This window comes from Synchiropus splendidus, chromosome 14, assembly GCF_027744825.2.
Source record: "Synchiropus splendidus isolate RoL2022-P1 chromosome 14, RoL_Sspl_1.0, whole genome shotgun sequence".
In the NCBI taxonomy this organism is placed as follows: domain Eukaryota; kingdom Metazoa; phylum Chordata; class Actinopteri; order Syngnathiformes; family Callionymidae; genus Synchiropus; species Synchiropus splendidus.
The window spans coordinates 16,330,111-16,346,445 of NC_071347.1; the positions used below are offsets into that span (position 1 = coordinate 16,330,111).

At 40.9% G+C, this 16,335-nt stretch overlaps 1 protein-coding gene across 1 annotated transcript; it reads right to left on the reverse strand.

The window, feature by feature from the left end:
* Positions 1 to 1,302: 1,302 nt before the first annotated feature.
* On the reverse strand, positions 1,303 to 15,410 carry slc1a2b (solute carrier family 1 member 2b). The gene is made up of 11 exons (XM_053884917.1): positions 15,151 to 15,410; positions 12,848 to 12,987; positions 10,156 to 10,308; positions 9,832 to 10,082; positions 8,169 to 8,316; positions 7,922 to 8,048; positions 7,498 to 7,731; positions 7,231 to 7,425; positions 5,638 to 5,772; positions 5,304 to 5,550; positions 1,303 to 3,295 (listed from the first exon to the last, which is right to left on the reverse strand). Exons 1-11 carry the CDS (start codon positions 15,153 to 15,155, stop codon positions 3,224 to 3,226), a joined length of 1,707 nt encoding a protein of 568 aa, XP_053740892.1. The 5' UTR covers positions 15,156 to 15,410; the 3' UTR covers positions 1,303 to 3,223.
* Positions 15,411 to 16,335: the final 925 nt, after the last annotated feature.

The window sequence follows — 16,335 nt, forward strand, 5'->3', positions numbered from 1 at the left end:
GAGTAGCCATCTTGGATTCGTGAGACTTCTCCCACCATCTGGGAAATCGGGTACATCATCCGGGTGGGGGGAGGAGCTGGGAATTTCTCAGTCCCAGTTGTGTGCCACAACGTTTATATCTGCGATGGACGCAGTGCAGTGTTTCAAACATTAGCCAACTTTAGTGACCATTCCTTGCACAGTTTTGTCAATGAGGCTCCTGGTCAGTGGACAAGTTTAACCAATGGGCTACACGTGGCATCAGTAGTGGGATAGTCACACAAGTGCCCTGGACAATGACCTGCTGTGATTCAAGGCACCTTTAGGCATGAGTGAATGTAGGAAATTGGAGCGGTGAAGGAAGGGTCATTGAGAGATGCTAAAGGTTTACGGGGATCGAGGGTCAAAAGATGGCGGTGTTGGGATCCTATCCTTCTCTCATTGAACAGTATTTCATTGGTCTGTTTCGCTTTTCAGAGTTCAAGTCAGTGAACGAATCACAAACAACAAGAAACAGCAGGTTTTAGTTATGAATGAACATTTATTAGTTATATTTGTATATGTACACCAAAGGTACAACACATTGATATGTAGAAACAGATTTCTTATGTATACCATCGACCGAAGATAGAATTCATGTATTTTTTTGTCTTTTCTTTTCCTCTCAAATTTGTTTTGTTGTTCCCCAACACATACGCTTTGCCTTTACATCAAAATTACAACAACAGCTTTACAAAGAGGGAAGGCAGGGGACAACCGGAGACCATGTTGGGGGGTGATTTATGAGACACATCAGTAGAAAAAGGACAAGCTTTGAGGAAATACTGGCCTTTCGTTCAAATACTGTGCCGATCTCTTTCATGTGTTTTGCTGCAGAGACTGTGCGTTGTTTTGTCGAAAAAGGCAAGAGGGGATCAAGGCAGTTTATCTTTGATGCGATGTGGATGGTCTGAATGAGTCTCCGTCATGCGTGGACTGTTCTGCAGTCACTGACCCACATGACTGAGCAACAACAAGCTGTCGAGATTGAGGACGAAAAGATGATCCAGATGAGTCACCTGAGAAATTTTGCTTGGTAGTGATACCACTGTTGTTTGTCCCTTCACTCTAGCGTACAGGGCAGATTTCACCCTTCGACTCACTCCCCTCCGACTTCTTTTCCACGGTAACTTCCACCTAAATAACTTATGTAGGGCCCTTTGATCAAACCAGAAACTTCCCTTTCTCTCACTCTTTCTCTTTCGCTACCATTATTCTTTGATTTCCTTCATAATGCAAACGCCGTTTGCGTGACTGTAATAACCAGAATATCTTGCGTCGCCATTGAACAGAACAGTTATATATTTATTTATGTACAATGAATATGAATGCACACGGCTTATATCTTCATGGAACAAACATTCAAATGCTTACATTGGATAAAAAAAAAAAAGATTCATATATAGGTGTGTGACAAGTAAGTAAAACGACTAGTTAACAGCTAGTACAGAATAAAAAAAAAAGAAAAAAACAGGCAATTTAATTCACGATTTCCTCTCTCATTTCGTCTACTCTAATTTTACTCAGGACATAGATGATAGATTTCTAGAGGATTACATTTAAAATGTCACTATATTCCTACTTTTTACTCCCGCACCCGCAAAAAAAAAAAAAAAAAAAAAGAAAAATAATGAAAAAAAGAAAATCTGTTACCTACAATATATACACAAAGTGCAAGGAGGCACTTCAAAAATATCATGCTTTTAAGATAGTGGTGCAATAGAAATAATAACATTTTACTGTATCCATGCTTCTTAAAACACTCAATCCCCAACTGTAGTCATCGTGACCCGGACTGCTCGAAGGGTCCGTGTAGATGTTTGTGCTCTACTGTACATGTCGTGACCTTGATGTTGAAGGATGGTTGTGTGTGTGTGTTTGAAAATATCTATAGGCGCATGCTCGCTCTAATGTGTATTTAAACGTGCATCAGTGTGTGTGTGACCTTCTGCTGTGAGGACCGAGCGCTAAGTGTTTTGTTTAGTTTTTCTAGCGTTACTTGAAAATGTATTCGTCCTCGAGGTCAATCTGAGTGAACATCTCCAAGGCATTTAGCACAAGAAACAAGACAGGAGACACAGACATTTCTTACACACACCAAACACACACTAGCAAAGCAGGTTTTGAGGATGTTTTTTTTTTTCTTTTTGGCTTAGTGGGAGGAATGTGTACCTGACGATGCAGCACCAAGCATATGGCAGAAACAGTCTTGAGCTCTAGAGGTTAACACGGATGCAGGTATTTATCTTCAAGGAAGAAGGAAACGCTTCCTATACTGCATGTTCATCACATTTGTGCTTCTTCAGAGTGGAAATTATTGGAATGTGTGCGTGCTACATGCAGTTCCGATCATCCCTTTCTTTTTAAGTTTGTGCTGTTCAGCAGTAGAAAAAAAAACCAAACTATTTATCGCAAATTTGCCACCGTACTACTGGCTTTTTGTGCTCTTTGTTTGTGCTCCAAATAACACATTGTTCACTCTGAATTTCATCATTTGAATAGCAATACACAGGGCAGTACTAGCTTTGTTCTTTAGGCTTGTGCTTTGCTAAAGGAAGGAAATATAGATTCTGATATGATTGATATCCTGCCAGTTTGGTCCCATAAACTCGCGATCGTCCACTCACACAGACATACAGGGATTAAACCTCCACTAACTCATAAAATAAAGTCCCTTTTCTCAACATAAGCATTAATGGAAAACAAGATGGAGGGATAGAAATGTGTGCTTTGTCACTTCACGGTGAAGCAATAGCCTCCGCGCTATTATTTGCTGGACAAGAAGGAAAGAATGATGTGAAAGCAAGCGAGATCATATGGCACTTTAAAGTCTGCGTGTTTGCATGTCGGAACTTCTAAGTCTCCCTCCGTGCATGGCGGTAGGATGCCGTGCGCTCATCTCTTCTCTGCCACCCTTCTCTCCCGAAGCCTGGAAGTGTGATGTGCAATTGTCTGCTATAGAGAAAATAGTTGTGCTCTAACAGTATATAGCTCTCATATCACGGTTCGGTAGTAAATTAGTATTTATATCAGTCAGGTAGACAGTTACAAAAACTTGTAAAAGGGACTAATATAAAAGAAAGGAAACTAGATTACATAGTAAACAATTAGTAGTTCTGTTCATGTGACTTTTTTTCGTTTTTTTTTTTTTCCTCCAGATTGGAAAGCTTGAGGAGCCCAGGAGCAGGGGATCTCCGCGCCGCCATTATTCATGTTTCCACGGTTCTTCCTCAACAAGCGTGCACTCCGCAGCAGAGCCGTTTGTGGCTGAGGTTACCTGGAAACAGTTAGCAGGAAGAGCTGAACAGCCGGACAAAGGCACTGCATCCTCGCTGCGCTCTTTGGTGGGAGACTAGCTGAGTCATGTGCGTCTCGACATATTAGGAAAACTCACAATCTATTACAATAAAAGTCATTTACACCAATATAGTGGATGCTATTTGAAAAATATAGTCACACAGAATGAACATAGTGTTTCCTGGGAACAGTGCAAAAGTACAAAAACACAATACAGATGAGAAACATTCAGTGCAAAATTTGTTGGATATATATTTGATTCTTGCTCCAAATTTTGAAAAGTAAATATAATAATATTAATAATAACACACTTGAGTAACGCTAGTAAATGCCATGATCTCGGATTAAATCTGGCATTCAAATATTAAAACCATTCATAACCAACATCTTTGCACAGTGGCTTAACTTATTTTTAGCTTCCTCATGCTCCTCACAGTAAAACATGGGAAACTAAGGCAAATGTAAGGCCATAATCTGATTTACATTTAAAGTTTATTCAAAGTAAACTAATAATAATAACAATAACAATAACAACAACAACAATAATAATAAATAATAATAATAATAATAATAATAATAATAATAATAATAATAATAATAATAATAATAATAATAATAATAAATGTCATTATTATATTATTACTAGTAGTAGTAGTGATACTTAGTACTTGTAGTATTGTAGTGGTCTGATTTTATGCCATATAAATGCCAACTGAAGATACCACAAAAAAATAAAAATAAAACAATAATAATATAAACAATTATTCATAGCTCCTCAATTACCCAATATTCATTCATTTTTCGGTAGTACTAGTATTTTTACAAGTAGTTTTTGTGTGGAACAAAAAAGTCAACATCTAGCTTATCGCCATAACCAGAATTGCATTGTCAGAACTAGAGGCGTTATTGTACATGCATAGACTGGTTTCTCTCTGAAAATGTGGATGCAATATTTTACATTTTTATTTGGTAGCTGCTGTAGAACTCTACTGGTTGTATTCACACCATCCATTTTTCTCGGACATGGATGACTGTGTTTTTATTTTAAGTATAATGGAGCTGAAAGTCAGTAATGTAAGGAAGATTAAAATCCGTTCCCTCAAACAACAGTGAAAAATGATACAGTACAGTCCAAAAAAAAAAAAAAAAAATTGGACAAAAACAAACTGAAAATGAACACAAACTACATAGCGAGTGCGATGTTAGCTACTACGCAGGGTTAGAAATGCGAGTCATGCTAATAGATGAGCTAAGAAAAGATGGCTGATACATGAAATAGCAAGCCTTTGTGTCACATTCATATGCAAATCTCAGGAAGGGGGACATAACTTTTAACTATGGACAGATTGCTGGTGTGACAGGTTGCCAGCGTTGCTAGGCAACACCACCCATTCTGTAATAAATGAATAGGCCCATCAGTAGACCTCTTTCACGGAGACGAACGCCGTGGAGCCGCTGTTCGGAAATATATACAGGCCATTACAGTAAAGTATGGGCGCTGGCACGCCAGCTTCATCCGTGTTTTATGGCCATATTCTATTTTCCTACATCTCAGGGAAGCGTCAGAAATAGCTGGTGTGAACCCTGGGAATGGGTGAATCACTGTCTCTGTGGGAAGTGTATGAGCTGCTAATTATATTTGACACACCCGCAAATGTATTTCTACGCAGACTGTACATTTAAATTGAATAAAAGAAAGAAAAAAAATATATATATATAATGTTAGGTATGGTACGATTTATTTTTCTGATAGCATTCGGAGTCTAAGTCTTATGTTAAACACTTGTTTTATAAATTCGATGAATGAATTTTTGTTTCACAAAAGCTGCTGTTCCCTCAAAAAACAAATAGAAACATACAACAAACATGCGTTCTATTTTCATGCACAACAAACAAAAGCTGGTGAATACCATGAAGACGGACCAGTCTCATGCAACGGCGGTGCAGGCTTAGATTGAAGTCTCTATGTCAGCAAGTGTTAATAGTACCTTGCATTCATCTACTACGACAGAATTGTTAGCAGTAGAGGCAGACGATAAGACGCACTGGTTGGAATTGTTTTCGTGGTGGTTCTTCATGTCATCGTAATAGGACTGGGTCTTTGTCATCATCTCAATGTCATCTGACTTAGCCATGTGAGCATCCAGCTCGTCCAGTTCCGCCTTGGACATGTGGTAAACGATGCCCGCACCGTAGGAGTCGCCCACCACGTTAACAGAGGTCCTGAATCGATCCCTGCGGAGATCATTTTTATTGGAAATGCCGTAAAATTCCCGACATAAAAAGGAGACGGAAGGCATGGAGGAATAGCATGAAACTCACAGCAGCCAGTCAACAGCAACCAGCAGGCTGATGTCCTGAGTTGGCAGGCCCACAGCAGTTAGGATCAGCAGCATGGTTACCAGGCCGGCACTCGGAATACTAGCGGCTCCGACACTGGCCAGGGTGGCGGTGAGACTGTACAAAGAAAAGAAACTAAATGACAAACTCTTCACTCGCTCCTCAGACGGCCTTCAGGCGCCGCCATTGAAATCGGTTTAATTCAGTCTGTCTAAGTGATGCTTGTCTGGAGAGCTGCACCGTAAGTGGACCAGTGGGAGTCCTTCATCGAGCGCGAAGAGCTACAGATACCCGAGGAGTGATGATTGATACGAGGGCCGGCGCGAGTGCTGGTGCAGACCAAAGGTCGACCGCGCTTTACTTTCCAGCTCAAGGTGATTACAGTATTTCATGCTCATCACTTGAACACTGATTGAACAAAGACGCCAGATTTCGGGGGGGCGTGACTCCAGCCTTTTCTTAAGGGACTCTTGCCACGCAATTGAATGCAAAGTGGATATGATTGTATCCACTTCAAGCTCATGTGCAGACACAACAAATAAAGGCCTTTCCTCGTGACTTATGAAACGTATATGCACATGTCTAAAACATCGAGTACAAAGACAAAAATGGTTGGTTACAGACATGAAGCTTCTTCAGAAAAGGCATTTCTTATCCAGATTCCAAAGTCCAAACCAAAACGGACTCTGTTTCAGTGACTTTGGCGTCATAGAGTGACACCTTCCGTCCTACATGTTGAGGCTTCAGGCATTCCATTGAAGCACGTTTAGCTTTGCAAAGCATATCCTGAATCTGTGCGCTGCACATTATCTAAAAGGAAGATGGTGTTACAGTTGCCAGTGGGTGGGGCTTGTTTCGTTCTGAGAACCGCATTGCATCACTTGGTATAGAACGTGCCTTATGCCCTTGTGCTACATTTCTACGGCACTGACTGAAGCAGGGGTGGGGGACATAAGCTGCTATATACCAAGTGACTACAGTGAAGTCTTAACTCCCTCTTTGGTACGTCCCATGGGAGCAAAAAGATTGTACCCCATTGGAACAACTATGCCTCAGCATATAGCGCTAAAGGCCGATTTGAGAGTTAGAATGTGTTGTGAAAGGAAGATACGGTGCAAAGAGGCCAAAAATGTCCTCTCACCAGAGACCGTGTTCAACACTTCTACAGGAATATCAAGCCTTTCTCTGGCTAGTGTGGAGACATTCCAAAAAAAAAAAAAAAAGGGTTCTTGAGCCTTCCCCGGCTCATGTTTGCCCTCAGGTCCTAACTAGGCAGATGTCCAAGGGGCATCCTAAAAAGCTACTTCAATAGGCAATGGTTCTACTTTGTGTCTCTCCCACATAACTCAGGTCCTCATCCAATGTCTGAGGAAGAGTCCAGCCACCCTGTTCTTTGGTCATCTCCAAAAGGTCATGTAGTAGGAACACAGATTGATTGGAATATCGAGAGCTTTGCCCTTTTCTTCACCACGACATACCCACACAGCCTGCCCTTGACTGAGCGAATATGCACTTTATATGCAACTTCATAAAACCAACACCAATGTTGTGATCTAAGAAGGCAAAGTCTCTGACCTGACAGTGACGATTTGACCGGGGTCAAGGTTGATGCCATTCATCTGAGCGATGAAGATGGCAGCGACGGCCTCATACAAAGCAGTTCCGTCCATGTTGATGGTGGCGCCGACGGGAAGCACAAAGCGGGTGACTCTTTTGTCAATGCCCAAGTTCTCCTCCAGGCAACGGAACGTGACGGGAAGCGTGCCGGCGCTGTTGAGGTATCATCCCATGTTTAATCGAACATTTTTCAAATGAATCCTACCGGTGCTTGTCGCCACTGACCTGGAGGCGGTTCCCAGGGCAGTGATCCAGGCTTGGAAGATGCCCAAAAAGAAGGTGAAGGGGTTTTTCCTGACAATAACGAAGTAGATGCTGGGCAAGAAGATGGCTCCGTGAATGATCAGGCCGATGATGACGGTGATCATATACATTCCCAGCTGCCTGGCCACCACCTCCAGGTCCTTGATGGAGATGATCTTACCACAGATGAGGCAAGCGATACCGAAGGGCGAGTACCTAGTGACAGGGCATGGGAAAGGAAGTCTTGAATGAAGAGAACCACCCAACGCCGGAGGCATGAAGCGCCGCAAGCAACCTGGATGCATTCCTGCTACCATCCAAGTATCATACATGATGACTTGACAGATCATTGACTGGCAGCAAAATGGGTTTCAAATGAGCCGATAGTATCGTATGTGATACTGACCACATGATCATGATGACAAGTTTCATCACAATCTCGTTTAGGATGTTGAAGAAGTCAATCATGAGTCTGGCCTTCTCTCCCATCTTGCCCATGCAAATTCCAAATGCAATGAAGAAACCAATCAGACCTGTGGAAAGCAGTCAGTTTTCGGAGATCACATTAGACAGGCGGGATGACTCGGCAGCAGCAAGACCAAAGCAAACCAACAGGTGATGGGACAGTCTCGGTCCGCAGCAGTGACACCTACCCAGGACGTTCATGCCGCTCTTGAACTGCAAGGACTTCTTGATGACAAACTGGGGCTCCTTGGTGATGTTAGCCACCAGGCCATCCATGACCGTGGCGTTGACATTCTCCTCTACGACCACCTCCACTTTTTTAGTGACCGTCTGAATCTAAAGCCATCATGGAAACGTTAGAAATGTCTGAAGAAACATCAAAAACTGTTGTCATTTTTTCTTCTGAGAATGTGGTTGTTTATTTTCCTTTATTTTACCATAGCTGTACACTGACTCCTCACCATGTTGCTGCTTACTTTTTGGGGACTCTATTTTGGGATTCTGCTGCCGGTATTTACATTTTTTTTTGTATACAACCGATATGGCTGTTCAGTCGTGCTCAACGAATTAGCATCAACCGAGGCACTTACTATCGTAGAGTCAGAGAAACTCCTAAATACGTTAAGCCCCAGTTGTTGTTGTTTGTTTATTTTACTTTTTTTCTTATGTTTATTTGTACTATTGTTTTTTACTTGCTCTTGTGTTTCCACCTGTCATGCTGCTGGAAATGGGAATTTCTCTTCGGAGATTAATAAAGTATCTGTCTATCCATCCATCCATCCATCCATCCATCTATCTATCTATCTATCTATCTATCTATCTATCTATCTATCTATCTATCTATCTATCTATCTATCTATCTATCTATCTATCTATCTATCATCTATCTATCTATCTATCTATCTATCTATCTGTCATCTATCTTTCTATCTATCTATCTATCTATCTATCTATCATCTATCTATCTATCATCTATCTATCTATCTATCATCTATCTATCTATCTATCTATCTATCTATCTATCTATTATCTGTCCATCTATCTATCTATCTATCTATCTATCTATCATCTATCTATCTATCTATCTATCTATCTATCTATCTATCTATTATCTATCTATCTATCTATCTATCTATCTATCTATCTATCTATCTATCATCTATCTATCTATCTATCTATCTATCTATCTATCTATCTATCTAAAGCAGTCTTTCTCAAATACGTTTCATTTTTATTTCAAGCAAATTGATGCACTTAAAGTCTTTTGTATTACAGACAAAAACAATTTGATAAAGTTATTCTTTATTGTAAGTTGATCTATATTACTTTCTTATGTCTTTTCTTTAATGTTAATAAGGATACAAGGTTATGCAGAGGTGTGTAAATATACTATTTACAGAGGCAGTGGATAGTTGGGGCGCAAAAATGTTTATGCAGCAGAATACAATTGAGAAGCATTGCATTAAAGAAACAACCATATAAGAGCTGTGTGAATGTTTTTAAATATAAAAATACTTAAAAGAAATAGGGTAAACATAGTTTCTACTTCACTCTTACCCCTACTAACAAAATAATAAATAAAATTGGAGGATAAATAGAGTTACTGAATGACCAGAAATTGACCATCTTTATTAGGAATTCAAGATTGACTGCAACTTTTAGTCAGCTGTTGCAGTGCACTTTGGGACATGTCATGTTGCTGGTGGTTGTAGTTTTGACAGAAAGGAAAGATGGCATTTCTCTCAAAAACATTACAACTCAACATTACTGCGATCTGACCCAGAGGCCCTACATTTCAAAAGCTAACAGCCGGATAAAGGTCAGAAATGTGATCCTTTTGGATCTGCGTACCTGCTGGAAACAAGCCTGCACCAGGTTCTCCGGGAACAAGTTCCGGATCAGATCAAAGAAGGCATCCAAGCTTGACACGTCGTCATTCTTCTCCCCCTCGCCCAGATTTTCCTTCAGTTTGGGGTTGCCGGGGTGGATCACCAAAACCAGGATGACCCCCAAAACAGCAGCAATGATGGTAGTGGACATGTAGTAGACCATGGCTCTGGTGCCGAGACGTCCACTAGATTTGGCGTCCAAACCAGCCAGACCTGCAGGAAGATATGATCAAATATTTTTTTGAAATTGATCAGGTCTTTATCGAGATGCAGGTTCACACTTCACCTGTGATTAAACTGGAGATGATGAGAGGAAGGATCAACATTTTCAGCATCCTCATCAGGATGTCTCCGGGAAAGGCAATCACCATGACGATATCCGGGTGGATCGGGGAGGCCACGCGGAGCAGCATCCCTGCTACAGCTCCCAGAATCACACCTGAAGCAGCCATCGGGAATGTCAGTCAAGCAAAGCGGAACATTCAGGGATACAGAGGAAAGATAACAAGCGACAAAAGTCACTTTGTCTGAGAAATGGGGGGGGGGTTAACGGAAACCTGCGCGGAAAGGATGAAGATCACAGCTCTTAGAAGCTGTCAGGATGAGGCAGCGAGTCAGGTTTTGGGGTGGAGCAACTCTAATGACTACTGTTTCCAACTGTTCCAACTGAATTATATTTTGACACCTCTCGCAGGGCACATGAAACACCAGCTTTATACAGCTCAGGGAATCAGACCTTTAACTTCCTGTCTTATATGTGTATTCCACTGTTTTTACGATTATTTTTACAAGTATATCTCTATATTTCAGTCATTATTTGTTTTTAAATTCATATTACTGATATCCTTAGCTTGTGTTGGGCCCAAATTCTTTTTATGGTTTTATTTTTTTCCAGTCATTTTAGCTTTATTAAACTTATATCACGACATGAAACATATTAAGTGAAAGAAGGAAGAGGAAGAGCTTGTATCTCCATTCACAAAAGAGAGTCCCGTGACACATGGGGAAGCATCCTCTTCATCGACACACAAGAGGCAAGGGTGACCTTTGTTTTTCTGTCTCCCAGGCCCAAGGGTTTCGCCTCGGCCTCTGTCTGTCTCAGGCCAGACAAGCCACCCTCCTCCCAGACTGAACATCTCGTGCCTCTCCCAGTTTGTAAAATCTTATTTATTACGGCATAAATTCTAGTGAGGCACAGCCACATCCTGTTTGCTCTGAATAGCTGTGGATGCCACTTTATTTCCTGTAAATCCTCAGTGGCCTGTTTGCAGGCTTCCATTCAGGCTCCTGCAGACCAAGTGACAGATGATCAATGAAGCTGCTGGCTCATTTGCTCGGTGAGACTCCTGCCAAGTGAAGTGTGGTGAACACACTCTCAGACAAGCATCAATTCTGCACCGCACATTGATTGTCTCGCCACTTCCCAAAGGTCTGGACATTCAATTACAAGATAGCCAGTTAAATTAATACATTGAGAATCTGGTGACGTTCAAGTCAAATAATAATAATGATAGAAATTAAAAATAATTGCAAAATGTGATAAATGGAAAAACAAGTATCTCTTCCTCCTTTTTCACATTGTTTTTTGTTTTGGGAAAAGTAATTATCTCCATGTGCCCCATGAAAATTATTATTATATTCGTAATGAGCAACATTTATAACAAGTAATAAGTAAGAAAAATGCAAGAGTTAAGTTCTAAGAACATTTTTTTTCTTGAGAAACAAGGTGTTTCAATGAAAACTGTAAAATTATGGCAGAAGTTTTGAGTGTTTAAATCAAAATAAAGAAAAACATAAATATTAATATGTAATCAGACGTCATTCAAAACATTTTTATTCATTTATTTTTACTTTTTAGGCATTTCCCCCACCCCAAAAAAAAACAAAGAAATTATTGTTTCTAAACAAAAAATGTGTGCGATATTAGCGTTACACTGAGCTCTTTATTGAGGAGAACTTGGGGAGCGCACTGGGACAGTGCATACCTCTGCCAAACTATTCGCTTTCACAGAAACTGACATTTTGATATTATTGCTACACATTAATTTTAGCAATAGACTTTATGTTGTCTACATACTGTACGTCGAATGCAATGTGCTCATCCGGGAAACAGGTTAACCAGCTCCGTCACCACACTCTGACAGCGACTTTAGCATAAGTAGAAGGTGAACAGGCTTCACCTTCAAAAATCATAACCTGGACAATGCAACACCCGTTTCATACGACCTCACGGTTTTAAATGTTTTTGTCGTAACGTGACTCTCACACACTTTCTATCTCCTTGTTTTGCTAAGATCCTTTGAATGCTAGTTGCATTCATGATACGTTCTTGTCACGTGATATGAGGTCCAAAATTATGACCTTACCACTGCAATAGCAACGCTAGTTTCAAAGCAACAGGAGATCTACTGTTACAGCTTTGCTACAACTCTGCGTTGATGCATCGTGGCGCAGGAATATCAGACCTGCTCTGTGCAGAGTAACGTGAGATATTGAAGCACAATGGAGAGCAACTGTAGTAAACAGTAATTCAAGGAGCAAAAAATATTGTTTCCCCATTCCTTTAAGTGAGGGATCAAACAGGAATGTGGCCCTGTGTGAAGAAATTAAGATTTGTTCTAAGCTACTTCTCTGGTTGTCATGGCAGTGTGGAAGGGGTCAAGAGAAATATGATCTTTATGAGGTGTTGCATAACACCATCACTGCCCTTTCCTCTGTTCATTAAAGGCAGCCGCCCCCCGCGGGGCCCTGAGCCACAGCAATAATTTTAATTTGCTGCCGAAGTGACCAGTGCTGCAAAAAGCTTTTGATGCCAACAGGTGGCGCAGACATGAGGAAGGTCAGGACTCCCACTCATCTCTCGCTGGTACGTCGAAAAACCACAGATGGCGTCTCCTCCTTCTGAAGCTCCAGATGGGTGCTTCACCATCTTCAACACACACAGTTTTGTGAATTCAGTGGAAAGGTGGGATACTGACCGAGGACGGTGAGGGTCAGCAGGAGGTTCTTGAACATCTTGGAGCAGATTTTGGCACATTTGGACTGAGGCCTGGCCTCGATGGGCTCCAGGTGACTCTCATGCATCCTCACTTCCACTTGTTTAGGCATACTGTTTGTGCTGCGGACACAGATGGAGAGAAGCATTATTGAATCATATATGCGTGCAAAAAAACTTTCTTTTTTTTTTTCCCAGTGAGTCATCAATGTGTCAGTTTATGATCCGCTAACAGATGGACTGTCAGGCTGCCACGTCCCAAACTTTACTTTCCAATTTCTGACAGTGACAACGAGTGTTTCACTCCCGCCTCAGACCCTTGCTAAAAAATACACTCACTAAAATACATGAATTCATTCAAGCTCAAGTTCCTGAGGTATAAATATTAATGGAGCCATCTTTGAAACTGAATTTGTTATGCAACATTTCTCCAAAACACAACTCTTCTGAGTATTTATCAAACTGTAATCTTCACTCACACTATGAGTCTCATAATGCACTGCAACTGCAAACACCAACAACAGTTCATGTTGTGAATCAAAGGTTTGAATCCCACATATCAAACTCACGGCCCAAATCTACCATTCGTTTCATGCTGAGCTAAACATCAGTGTTCGCCAAGCTGTTTTCTGAGAGTGATATTTAAGTCAGTAATGATTCTCTCAACATAAACGTTGCTGCCAATGGGAGGCAATTTGACCAAATGAAGACGCTTCAGGTGTTTTGGTGGTGAAGGAAGGCACAAGTTAACAAGCTCACTCACATACATTCTAGATTTAGCATCCAATAATGGAAAGAAAGAGGGGTATTGCCTGCTTTTTTGACTTGTACTACTTATAGACAAAAAAAAAAAAATCTGTCCCGTGACAATGTCATTAAGTTCTAGCTCTTTGTGTTGTTGAGTTTAACACCGCTAGTTTAAACCAGATATTGATGTTAACACCAGTGAATTCCACCTTCATTCAGCAACAAATGCACACCCTCCGAAAGACGTTCAACTCTGTTGTCGCATGAGAGCAATTGGTCACGCAGTGGCGTGAACAGAGCGTGGAGGATATATTGAAAAAGTGGGCGTCGGAAAGCTACTTCCTCTTATCCTATAGAAGGGAAAAGAAAGCCAGCTGTGGGCGCCACAAAGCCAACGCTTCAACTGAGGAGCCTTTACATCACGTCGCCGTCAGGACTGAGAGTTTAATCCATCAAACCTTCTTTTTTGTGTTTGACATCTTCATCCTTCAGATGAAAAGTGCCCCAAAAATGAATTGTGCAGGGAAGAAAGGATAAAATGACGAAACTCACCACAGGGGATCAAAGCCGAAAGTGAAAGCCGTCAATGGCAGTGTTATATATTTTTCGATTCTCTGCACCCTCTTTGCAGATGACACCCTGAACTTTTTGGATATCAATCATTGTGGCTGTCGAGGGTTTTCATGAGATAAATCAATTAGAAAACAAAAAGGGCATTTTTTCCATTTTTGCCTCCCCCCCTTTTTTTTTTTTTAAAGGGTGCATTGTAGCAAATAATTGTGTATCACTGCGCACACATGCTACCACTCCCCAGAAATACACACAATTCCTCAAGCTTTCATGTTCCAAAGAAAGACCACCTGGTCGGCTCGCAGGCACACAGATGGGCCGGTCCCGTCTCCTCTTGTTAACCTCACTCTCAAGTGTGAACCACATGCAAAAAGCACATTTCAGCTCTGAGTCAGTAACGCCTCATGTGATCTTCCATTCTTCATTACCTTCCTCTCTAATATGAGCTATGATCCCCGTTAATAGAATGGTCCCCGCTTTTTTTAGCCGAGAGAGGAAGTTGGATATTATTCTGTCAGGACTCTCTCAGAAGACGAGAGCGAAGGTGAGAATGATGAAGCGAACTGAATATTTAAAGGACTTTATCAATTATGTACAAAACCGTTGCGCATAAATGGTCTTCTTAGTATCTCTCCCTTGACTTAATGCTACACTTTTTTATTATTATAGAACATTTTGGAGTGGGATATAAGTCTGACTATATAATATCTAATGCAGTATATAATAATGAAAATACATGAATAATAATTTCAGTGAAAAATGTCATTCAAAATTGATGTCATTTAGTTTTCTTCCATATAAATTGTTAAAGTCAATTGATAAGTTCTTGTTATATGTCGTCCAAAATGGTTTAAACCAGTTAATCTGGTCTGTCAGATTAGACCTGGATTAACTACACCAGCGTGTAGATTAACCCTGATGAGATTTTGACAAAGTAAAAGAAGTCGAGAGCATCAGAGCGGCACTTACTTCATCCCTGTTGTACTTGAGGTACGTGCTATCACCAGGTTTACCACTCCGAACTTTGGCGTTTAAAACTGCAGAATCACTATCGTTCCATCAAAAAAAAAAAAATGGCCGGATGCCAGCACATAGAATCCAAGGGGAGATCAATCAATCCCAGCAGACGGATCCACGCTCTCAGCTTAGTGTTTCAATATCGTCCAGGGAGCGTGAACCCAGTCCAGATGACAGACTGACTCACCGCCAGAGGAGTCTACTTTGCCCCATCCTGATGTCTGCACCCCACAATTCCCACCCCTCCAACACCAAGCCACACACATACACTGACTAGAACCCTGGAAATAAAACAAAGAGGAAGACATGGAGGAGGGAGGAGTCAGTCTATATATGAGCTTAAGTGTCAAATCCCTTAGGGTCCGTCCATTCTCTGGACAGTAATCCCCCCCAATACAGAGCAGCTCCTGCAATAGAGACCACTGGACATGAGAGCCGCTAATGGCACAGCAAGGACAGTGCAGCTTTGCCTCAATAATGAGAATAAAATGAAGTAAAACGGTATATAAAGGCTCAGTATTAACATCCGCGGGCGGCAGATTACGGTTTAATCTCGTGTGCTATGTAGCCTGTAATATACAATACCATTTACGTAGCACAAGAAACACAATCTTCTCATTAAAAGTGAATGTCGCAGATTGACTATTTTCACACTTTATAAAAGCATAGATAGAATTGAGTGAATTTTAAAACACCTGATTCAATGACTCATCATTTTTTTTATTTCTAAAATCAAGATGAAACTTTTTACTTGTTTATTTTTCACTTCCCGCATTTTTACGGAAGAGGATTTGGACCAGTGAAGAAAAACAATAATTGGCAGAATTCCGACTTTACAGTGAGAATTCTGACTTTTTTCTCAAAATAATTTTATCTTTTTTTACTTACCTCTTCCATACATTTTGAACTCAAATGGAAATGTGTTAAAAATTGACCGAAACAAAGAGTAAAATAAGAAGCTTCAAAAGTGAGTCAGACCCTGCTATGCCATGTGATGTCAGTTTTTACCGGTTTTCCTTCAACATTGACTAACTAAACCCCATATTTGAACCCTACGAATGGCGTCCGTGATTCATGCGAGGATGCCGTCACGCTGGTTTCCCTCCAGTCTCCCAGCAGCATGGGACTTCGCATGCT

Bases quoted from the DNA above. Each gene is read 5' to 3' on its own strand.
- slc1a2b (XM_053884917.1), bottom strand. The intron at 10,309-12,847 runs GTCAGTATCCCA...TGGCTGCTTCAG, and splicing joins GCTGACCCTCACCGTCCTCG to GTGTGATTCTGGGAGCTGTA. The intron at 10,083-10,155 runs GTGAAGTGTGAA...ATCTTCCTGCAG, and splicing joins CATCTCCAGTTTAATCACAG to GTCTGGCTGGTTTGGACGCC.